The sequence below is a fragment of the Vicia villosa genome, linkage group LG6 (assembly GCF_029867415.1).
Source record: "Vicia villosa cultivar HV-30 ecotype Madison, WI linkage group LG6, Vvil1.0, whole genome shotgun sequence".
NCBI lineage: Eukaryota > Viridiplantae > Streptophyta > Magnoliopsida > Fabales > Fabaceae > Vicia > Vicia villosa.
The window spans coordinates 145930206-145941378 of NC_081185.1; the positions used below are offsets into that span (position 1 = coordinate 145930206).

At 34.5% G+C, this 11173-nt stretch overlaps 2 protein-coding genes and 1 long non-coding RNA gene across 4 annotated transcripts; 2 read left to right on the top strand and 1 right to left on the bottom strand.

The window, feature by feature from the left end:
- Positions 1–82: 82 nt before the first annotated feature.
- Positions 83–2076, top strand: LOC131610366 (uncharacterized). Of its 2 annotated transcripts, XM_058882292.1 has the most exons (6): positions 83–350; positions 453–601; positions 1225–1354; positions 1516–1752; positions 1837–1929; positions 2010–2076. In XM_058882292.1, coding segments are annotated over exons 2-6 (501 nt in total). In that variant the 5' UTR covers positions 83–350; positions 453–562; the 3' UTR covers positions 2012–2076. The 2 variants fall into 2 exon arrangements, with proteins under 2 accessions (XP_058738275.1, XP_058738274.1); XM_058882291.1 differs by lacking the exons at positions 83–350; positions 453–601 and having other exon boundaries at positions 756–1354.
- Positions 2077–4221: 2145 nt separating this feature from the next.
- On the top strand, positions 4222–5777 carry LOC131610367 (ACT domain-containing protein ACR9-like; the record flags this gene model as incomplete). The annotated part of the gene is made up of 3 exons (XM_058882294.1): positions 4222–4581; positions 4674–4961; positions 5058–5777. Coding segments are annotated over 3 exons (795 nt in total), but the record flags the coding sequence as incomplete, so codon positions are not given.
- A 2416-nt stretch (positions 5778–8193) lies between these two features.
- LOC131612650 (uncharacterized) lies at positions 8194–9338 on the bottom strand. The gene is made up of 3 exons (XR_009287447.1): positions 8908–9338; positions 8565–8802; positions 8194–8461 (listed from the first exon to the last, which is right to left on the bottom strand). It is a non-coding gene; the product is annotated as an uncharacterized LOC131612650 (long non-coding RNA).
- Between the last annotated feature and the right edge of the window lie 1835 nt (positions 9339–11173).

Sequence of the window (11173 nt, forward strand, 5' to 3'; positions counted from 1 at the left end):
TTGTATTCACGCTTTTGTTTACACTTATCACAAATTAATGCAATGTTTACAATATTAATGTTGTGTGTGTAGAAATGAAGAATCAGTTGTTCATGGACTATCTGAAACGATTGTTGGAGTTTCGGGTAGAAATGAAGCTTCATCGTAACTGAAGAAGCGATTCCACAACACATTCATACGCCAAACGCGATATAACACATTTCATTTTTCATCACAAACCCTAATTCACATCGAGATCCGAACGAGTATAGTAGAGTTTCGGAGAGATCCGAATCTTCAATGGCACATCGAAGAGTGAAATTGCTGTTCCTTCTCTGCGCTCTTTGTTATGCACTCAATTCCTTTGCCGCGTAATTTCCATGCTTTCGGTTTTTTCATTTCCGTTTCTCTGTTTGCGATTTCTTTGGAAAATTCTGATTCTGTATTTGTTTGTTTGATGTTTTCGTATGCAGAAAGAGGTATTACGATATACTGCAAGTGTCGAAGAGTGCGGGGGATGATCAGATTAAGAGAGCGTATAGGAAACTGGCATTGAAGTATCATCCTGATAAGAATCCGAGGAATGAAGAAGCTAATAAGAAATTCGCGGAGATTAACAATGGTAGTATATATGTATACATGTATCGTTGCTTTTGTTTGTTTTTATTTGGTATTTTCATGATGTAGTTTGTGAAAATAAGATTTTAAATGTGCTATAAACTATTTCCTTTTTGGGGAAAGAACCGACCAAACATTTGTGCCAAAATTGAGTTCAAACTCACTTGCATGCATAATGAAAACACCTCTATTCAAATTGGTTCACAAAAATTCAATGTACTAAACATTAACCAGAATGTTTCTACCATGAGAATCATTCGAACTGATCTTGTCAATGATATCTGTTCTTCAAATTTCACAAACACTTCTTTGGTTGGAACTCCCTTTAGTTTTCTTCCAACGGTTCGAAATCTCACTATATTCTATGATTGTCCTATTCAGAATAGTTCAGTTATGAAAAACATAAACACTTTTACATGTGAGAAAAATGGTAGCAATGTACATGTTTTCTATGTTGTCAATAATGAAACTTAGATGCAAAACCAGTTCTCAAGATTTCGAAACTGTCGTGTTAGTTTCCAAGTTGAAGTTTCTAAGGATGTTGTTTGGGATTCTGAGAGTGGAGTTCATACGCCGGAACAAGGTTTTGATGTGATGTATGATGAAGGTGTAGGGTGGTCCTCTCAGTGTGATGGTTGCAGAGAATCTGGAGGAACATGTGGTACAAATCAGAATGATTCTTCTCATTTTTCTTATAACTGTTCTTCTGGAAGTGGAACTCATCATGATGCTGCAAATTGTTCTTCTTATCACAAGAGTAAGTATTCTCACAAGAGTAAGTATTTAGATTGATTTATTTGAGTATATTTATTGACACAAACACTAATCATATGATTTGGATGATGCATAATTTATCTAAATTGTCCTAACAAATTCAAGTTCTTCTGGGCCATTGTGATGTATCTAATCATCGTGTAGCGTTGAGTATCAAACGAGCTTGGCAAAGGAAGTCGAAAGCCGCAAAATTCTCAATCGTCGTGACAGTGCTTACATCGTTGGCCATTGGAACCTGTCTATTTTTGTTTTTCTTATTCTTTAGGGAAAGACTTGCTTACATATTTACCTCAAACAAAGAGGTGGCTGTAGCGGTCGGAGAGTTATCGCCTTTGTTATCGATCTCTACACTGCTAAACAGTGTTCAACCAGTACTCTCAGGTACTATTTATTTACAACATTTCCTCTTCAATGCATTGAATCCTAAAAGAAATGATAAACAAAAATGTGATTTGATTTGAACAGGAGTGGCTATTGGAGTAGATGCAAAGCTGAAAATAGGTTATGATTATGTCATAAGTGGTTTGTATAAGCATTCCAAAAAAGTCTCACAAATGTGTATGTCTATGGATAAGTTCAATTAAGTTAATTTAAATGGGCTCTTATGTTGGTTATTAATGGCTGCTTTTTCGTTGCAGGATATTTTTAACTCGTAAGATTCATCACTCTGGCTTTTTGTATATTAGTTCTTAACCTTATTCATGTAAGCTCTCTATTATTGTAGTAGATGCAAAGCTTTCATGCTTACAACTTTGAAGTGAGACAACATTTTCTTAGTTAATTTTAAAATTATGACTCAACAGGTTTCTTGGGCTTCCTGTTGAGTTTGAAGTTGAGATCTCGGGCCATGTTCCCAGTGCTAGGTACATTCTACTTTTTCTTTTTCTTTTTCTTTTTTGTTGTTGTGGGAACTTAGTTGGTTTTGTTTTTTTTCTTATGGGAAAAGTTTTGGTGTTGATGGGTGGGTTTCTATTTGTGAATGTTGATGAGTTTTGTTTATGGATTAAAAATGGTATGAAAACAATATGGTACATTGTTTCTTGTTTTTCTACTAAAGCTGATGCAACCTTCAACTTCTGCATCGTGTTTTTGATGGTCACATATTTGACCTCGGCTTCGATCTTTTCCTGAAAAAGACTCTCAAACTCAGACTCCAGCTCTTTAAATTTTTCATCTAATAAACATATGGTGTAACTAGATTCATCCTTAGGAAACTCATCACAAGTAAGGGCTAACTCAAGTTCAGCAATCCTGGAATTCTTAAGGGCAAGCTCACCCTGCAATTCTTCTAACTGGCTTTCCAAAATGTTTAGTTTTTCTGTCAGGCTCAGTACCTGAAGTTCCATGAAACTTGGTGAAGTTTGTTTACCAGAATGGTCACATGATGAGCATGAGTCATAGAATCATAGATCAACAAAACTTGTTTCAACAACACTTCTAAACTTGGTTGAGTCATCCGGTGAGAAAGATTCATTCCCAATCTCCCTGAATTTTTTAATTTCTGCAAGAGACACAGATTGGTTACCAAGAGTTCACATAATACAATGACACACACCACACCATTGAAGATACTAATAGTTCACATAATACAATGACACACACCACACCATTGAAGATACTAGTTTCAGGGGCCATAAATGTATTTCACCCTTCTTTTCATAAGCCTGTGAATCAATTACTTACAACAATGATAAAAATCAAGCTTACAAAAAAGGGAAAAAAAACACCAGTGTTATCGAATATCGGCCATGGCAGCGCTATGACGGATATATGTCGCGGTTTTTAGGCTCGCCGCAATGGTAAATATCACCCACTATTGCGAGTTTTTCCACCATAATCTGTGCTATGATAGTGCCACCAAGCGGCTTTTAAGGTGGGATTTTGGCTCTCCGCCATAGACAAGACTGCCTAGAACCTACCTTTTTTCCAACTCCTTTTATATTTGCTTGTTTTATTTTGATTTATTTATTTATTTTTAAGTTTTAGAAAAAAAACCAGTGCAAAGTTTAATTCTTCGGTTTATTCATGGTTTGAAATTTGTAATTAGACTTTGTTGTTGTTTTTGGTCTGTTTTCATGATGAATTTGATGTTGATGTAGATATTTCGATGGATGGAAGATGGTGCTACATGATCTTTTGGGTTATTCCGCATCCTGACTCACTCAAAGTTGACTGGGAAAGCTTGAAGACAAGGCTTCTTTCACCTTGTCCTCCATGTTTGTTTTCTTATCATTTCAAACAACAATCCTCTAATCCTTCACCAAATCAAATTTACTTGTTGAAGGTTTGGATTTTTGATCATAAAGGATTATTATACGGTAACTAGTTATGTTAACACTTAGCACTATTCTCTTATGTTCTCTCTTTTGCTTTTTTTTATATCAGTAAGAATCGGACTTGATATCTAGGGTTTACAACATTCACCCACCCACCCACACACACTCTCCGCACTAACAACTTGCGCTAGATCATGATGAGTATTCTCTTTTTTGCTGTCACATGTGGAATCAAATACAATGTTTATTTTTTGTTCTATCTTTATAGATATCAACGAAATCTTGTGTAACCTCCAACTTACGATTCAGCGAGTTAAAGTGATGCCAACTCCTGATGGAAGGGCCCTAGATTTGTTCTTTATCACTGATGAAATGTGAGTGTAGCTATATTGGATTCATATTTGTTAAGATTTAGTTTATATTCTGATTCTGCTGAGTTCTCTTTACTATCACATCTTTAAAGCAATGATATGATCGAAAAAGTTAAATTCCAACATACATTTACCAAAAAAAGTGGATACTCATATCCTTGCATCATAGCTTATCACAGTTCTTTTAAACCATATTTGTTTTAAAAAACAGGGAATTGTTTCATACGAAAAAGCGGCGAGACGATGTATGTGAATATCTTATGGAAGCTTTAGGAGAGAAATGTATCTCCAGTGAGCTTCAGTTGGCTGGACCTGAATATGATGGACATTTGCAGGGGTTTTCTTCTCTTCCACCAGCTTATTCTGAAGAACTATTTGGTCCTGAGTTATCAGACAAGGTGTGGCTGCATCCTCTCAGTCAAGACGTGACAACACTGAAAAAACCGAGTGTTACTGTGGATAATACGTTGAGCCCGGCTCATACCTTGCTTCAGATACAGTGTGTTGATCAAAAGGGCTTGTGTTATGACATTATGAGGATTTCAAAGGATTCTGGTATTAAGGTATTTTGTCTCTGCATACTCTCTTCAATCATCGTACATGCATTTTTTGGATTATTTGGTATATTTATATTCGCTTTGCCCTTCTCAATCAGGTTGCTTATGGTAGATTCACTTCAAGTGTGAATGGCTTTCAAAATATTGACTTATTTGTTCAACAAAAAGAAGATGGGCAAAAGATCATAGATCCCGAACGTCATAAAACTCTATGCGCTACCTTAAAAGAAGAGATGCTTCATCCTTTACGGGTAATTATAGTGAACCGTGGTCCTGATAGAGAACTACTGGTTGCCAATCCTGTAGAATTGTCCGGAGGGGGAAGACCTCGTGTTTTCTATGACGTTACATTGGCCTTAAAAGCATTGGGAGTATTCATTTTCTCGGTAAGCATTTATTCAAGTTACAGTTCAATAACTACACATTAACAATTTAACAGACTTTGATGATTTCACTACGATGATGTCTTGATTTTACCGTAGGCTGAAGTTGTTAGACATTCGACACAAGAACGCCAGTGGGAAGTCTACAGGTTTTTGTTGGAGGAAAGTCGGGAATTTCCATTGGACAGCAGTAAAGCAAGAAGTCAGATTGTGGACAAAGTTAGAAGAACATTGATGGGTTGGTAATTTGGTTCAGTTCATATCAAATAAAAAACACTATTTGAGTATTTGTGTTGCTGTCATTTAAATTTGGTTTAGGTATTAGTTATTTAACTAATCATGTAAATTTGGCACTGTGGTAGTTGATGGTGTTTCTGACTGAGGATTGTTCCGAGGAATTCTGCTAGTACCCTTGTTATTGCAGACCTACCGGAGAAATGTTGGTTTTCGAAACTGTTAGTGCTGAGTCGGCTACAATTATATCTCAAGTGTGCTTCTAGGAAATTCAAACCTATCCAATCAACAAATCCATAAGTAATTCCCACATGAAGCAATGCTGGAATAACAGAAAGGTAAACCAGTGGCATCACTACAGATTGTGTCTGTAGAAACCTCAAGATGTTTTGCAAGATGCTATATGCAGATTGTGTCTTCTAGGAAATTGTTAGATAATCACTGCAAACGCAGTCCTATAGTGAAAGAATTGTTATACTTTGCAGCAGACTGAGGCCACCTTAAACTGTAGATATGTAATGTTTGAAACTTGTAGTCTTTGTTTCTTGATGTAAATTTTCATGATTTTGTATTAATGTATAAATTGGAGAATCGTGTATAAAGATCAAACAAGCAAATGAATAATGTAATTCAGATTGAACAATCAGTATTTTGACTTAGTTAAAATATGATTTTTATGTGTATGATTTTATAGTATTTGCAATATTATGACTGAAAATGAAATATAACTAAATGGTGTATATGAAATAGGGTGTAAATAGATTTAAATATAATATAATTGTTCATTCATAAATGACGTATTTACACTCGATTTTTATTAAAATAAGATGCAATTAAGAACGTATCTATACCCGATTTTAATTAAAACAAGGTGTAATTAAAACGTAATTACGCCCAATTACACCCGATTTTTATTAAAACAGAGTGTAATTAAAACGTAATTACACTCAATTACACCCGATTTTTATTAAAACAGGGTGTAATTAAAAACGTAATTACGCCCAGTTACACCCGATTTTTATTAAAACAGGGTGTAATTAAAAACGTAATTACACCTGATTTTTATTAAAATAGGGTGTAATTAAAAACATAATTACGCCCAATTACACCCGATTTTTGTTAAAATAGGGTGTAACGTATAACGTATTTACACCCGATATTCTTAAAATAGGGAGTAATTACGAACGTATTTACACCCGTTTTAAACGGGTGTAAATGCGTTAGACATTTCTCACCCTGTGGATATACACCCGATTTTTATTAAAAATAATGGGTGTAAATTTAATAAAAAACGGGTGTAAATTAACATTTTTGTACTAGTGCACGAGGACTTTAATAAAGGGCGAGGTGTTTTCGAGACCATAAAACGTTGGAGTATCCTAAGTTTCTCGATGATATGTGTAACAAACAAGACCGGCTAGGCTTTGGGTTCTTAAGCAATGTTATGATGAGTCTGAATGATGAGGCGTGTGACCTCTCTGGCGAGACTTCTACCATAGATAATTAGTTGTGCCTTTTGGGCGATGTGTATGTGTTTGGTTTCGCCCAAAGAAACTCCTAGTCTTGTAACTATAGATTGTAATCTAAAAGGTGGGCAAATTAGATTTTTTGGATTTTTATACTTTTTCTCGTTTTTGTGTAATGGTTCTTATGTTCTTATTTTTCTAGAACTGTTTTGATGAACTTATGAAGTAAAGTGCAGAAATATAAATGTAGAAAAATATAGAACAATTATGGTTTCTCTTTCCAAACAAGAGTACTTCAATCCCCCTCATACCTCCTAAGAGATTTCACAATGTTAGAAAATGTTAAAATCTCACACCAAGACTCTCTTAACTTTCTAACACAATCAAGAAGGCACGCCACCTTCTGATTTTACAACTCAGAAAAGAAAAGCACATTGCTTTCCTTTGCATACAATGATCACTAACACTTTGTGATCAAAACAAAATTTTGAATAAAGATTTGAAGTAAGTTGATGCACTTGAATCAATTCCTATACAGAGAATGATCTTATTTTCCAATAATGAATAATTCAAATATAATACAATTTGATTGCTATGAAACTTTTCATAACTATTATGAAATTATGTAGAAAAAATTTCAAGTATAGAAATTTTGAATTGAAGTAAAAATTTGAATGGAAGAGGAAATTTCATTCTTGAAAATTTATGACATTTGTAGTGTATATGATACCTCTATAAAACAATGGTAATATTTTAAGAAAATGTTCATGATTCATTTGGAAATGATTTGGAAAAGGTGTGATTACTCAATGCAATAAATAGGGATGAATCCATGGAAATATTTAAACAAGACCATCAGAATTTTAATTAAATATTATATAAATATTTTGCCTCAGGCCTCAATACGTGTCGGGCTGACATTGGTTTCTGGCAAGGTTTATGGAGAATTTATCATGCCATCTCCCAATTTTGACCTGACACCCCTCTAGTTTTTCATAATACCGATATTATTCTTGTCACTCAAAAAGTCTAGACAAAAAAATCGATAGAACAAATCAGATATTATACTTAAAAAATTAGGAAAACTATTCATTTTAAAAACCTCCTGCAGTTATTAGATTTTTAAAGGATTTGTAAAAAATCTGGTGGTGTAAATTCAAAGTTTGAGCTTTTACCGACAATTTTGTACGGTTGTGATTGCACAGACCATTTTGTATGGAGATGATAACCAATAAAAATGGTGATGCTAACCTATAAAAATGGCAGGACTAAGATATAGATTTGACAATATCAGAAACTTAAATGGATTAAATGGATGATGTGTTTCCTCAACAATAACAAACATGAAACAACATATTTATGAAGATGCACAATTATATACGATTGGTATTGTCATTATATATGAGCAATAATTGGTCAATCTTCTGGCTGCAAACTGCAAACATTATCTAAAATGCAAGAATGTAGGTCGTTAAACATACTTCACAAAAATAGTAATAGCGGTAGTAAAGGGTACTATTTTGATGAATGTTCAGAGCCTTAGATTAATGATATATAAGAAAAACATATTGACTAACCCATATTGAAGGTAACTAATTACACAAACAAATACACAACATTCTCTCGGCTACATACATTGCATATATAAGTAAAATTTTACACTGAACAACATTACTACCATAATTTGTAAGGCAAAAGTGATTCATCCATAAGGAGAATACCTTTCTTTAGTCGCAATTCCTGCCAAATCAGGAAGGCAAGTTGAGTGTATCTTCAATAAATCAACATGTATTTCCCTTATTCCTGCCAAACACCATAAAATTACACCAAAACGTGAAAACAACTTTATAGTAAAAATTTAATAATATATGAAGAACAGTTTGATAAGTGAAAATTGGAAACTCACCACCGAGCATAGATTGATGAACATAACTATCGTAATCTACAAGGCTCCTAAGAAGGATACACCAACCAAACAACGAATAACAAAGGCTCCTAAGAAGGATACACCAACCAAACAACAAATGACGATCATGGTTTCTAGCGATGATACTAGCAAGGGATTGAATAACAGGTACGAAAATAAGTTCATCCTAAAAAAGTCAGTTGAGGAGAATCATAGCCTGGCCACCGTGCTTTGAGTCCTTACATTTCAACGATTGCAAAAAAATCAAACAAACATGGTATTACAAAAACGAAAAAACAAAACAAACATTTCAGATTAATAAAAAGGGAGGGAAATTAAATACGTTGTGGATGATTGGAACAAGTAGTTGATCGAATGAACGATTGTGATTGGCGGTGTCGGTAGTAAAATAATGGAAGAACAATAGAGAATCATAGAGAAAATCAGTTGTAGGAGAAGGAGAATACGATGAGAGTCAAGAAATAGAGTCGTGGAGTTTGGTGGGACAAGCAGTGAAAGGAGAAATGATGGAGAGTGTGAGCGTGACGGAGACGAGGGATTCAAATTAGGGCTCCGATTTCCATAGAAATTCATTTTCTCTGACGGATGCTGATGCCATAGTTTTTTCCCTAGTTGTGGAGTATTGTTTATGCTACTAGCTGCTTCTCCAATGTTAAAACTAAAACGGAGTTTTTAGTTTTTGACCCACCCAAGTTTAGAGATGATTCAATTCTTATCGATCTAAGTCGGGTTGAACCAAGTTCGACCAAGTTGGACTAATTTCCAACCTTATTTTTAGTGTATGTGACTATGACCTGGCTAATGAGATAACAATGAATATGGTTTTTTCCAAAAAAAAAATCATGATTTTGAAAAGATATAAACCAGACTTGATGACTATTATTGTGCAAATTTTGTAATGTTAAACAACAAATTTAGAAGGGGTCTCAGAAGTGAAATGCACTATCTACTCAAATTGATGGATGAGTGTGAATATGTCTCTAGGTATAGAATGTTTGATGATAAAAATTTATTGAAATATTTTTTGGACTCATTTAAGATCTATCAAGTTGTGTAACATTTTTCTCACTATATTGCTCATGGATTCAACGTAAAAGAGAAGAAAAAAGTAAACTATGTTTACTTGAATTTGTTGGTCTTACTTCTACATGTACTAGTTTAATGCGGACAATAACTATTATCCTAAACCATAACTGCATGTGTAGTCATGACCATGACTCTCTAGAAAATAGGTGGTCAACAGCTCTCCTGATTAAGAGGGAACGCTTACCATTTCTTAGGAGTTTCCTAAACCCTAGACTCATAAGCCTCTATAACTACCTCAATATTAAGGTTGAGATGGATAGAAGGTGACAAACATAAGGTATCCCTAAAAGCTGCAGAGCTTCTCATCTCATGTGAGCTTGATCTCTCGTAAACACCACCAAACAAAGTTTCTTACCACTGTGATCAAGCCCTAACCCTCATAAAACTACTAAGTATTCTGACCACCCCTACCAGCATAGGGATGCGACATATTCTATACTTTTTGACAAATACAAAAACTACCAAGCAATCCTACCATGTTAACCATATAATTAATTTGTTCCTATACTTTTTCTATCAGAAAGCCGCCAAAAAGGTATTTTGATTTTGGTATCTTGCCAAACACTAGAAAAAATTATCAAACAAAATTAAGATTGCTCACACTTAAAACTGTTAGGACATTGTTGGGATATTATATATTATACCAAATATAATCAAATCTAATAATATTAAATATAATTCAAGTTCTGTAAGCCCAAGCCCAATCAAAGTTGTATATAAATAGTCATAGTCTGTATAATTACTTGTACAATTCAATTCAATAATGTAATCCTTATTTCCTTTATTATCTCTAATATCTCCTCACTAAAAGTGCCTCACGCACTAACAAATTAGTATCCAGAGCTTCTGATTATTGTTCTTGATCATTTTTTTAAGAACTTCACGCTAGTGGTCGTGTTTCCAGGGAATGTGAATCAATCACTGCAAAGATGAATGGTACTAATGGCATTCAGAATTCTCTTCTAATGCTTGACGGCAAGAATTGGATTCGATGGAGAAAAAAATGAAATCTCTGTTTGGCTTTCATGAAATCCTAGAACTGGTTACTAATGGAGGTCCTGTGCTGGCTATAATGCATCTAACGCACAGAAAACTACCCACGTCGAAGCCTAGAAGAAGGATTGCAAGGTTGCGTATTGCATTCAGACGGCGGTTGATACGACTAACTTCAACAGAATCTCTCGTGCTGAATCGGCGAATGAGGCATGTGATATTCTTGTCAAGTATTATGAAGGAGGTGAGAAAGTCAAGGTTGTCAAGTTGTAGACCTTGCCTCGATAATATGAATTGTTGTCGATGGGAGAAGACGAAAAGGTTGTAGAGTATGTGTCGAAGATGCCAAAACTCGTCCATCTCATGAAGGGTTATGGTGAAACCATAACTGGTAAGATGATAGTTTAGAGAGTAATGCGTACGTTGACCTCTCACTTTGATCTTGTTATCGTAGCTATTCAAGAATTCGACAATCTTAAAACCCTAAAATTGGAAGATTTGGTTGGTTT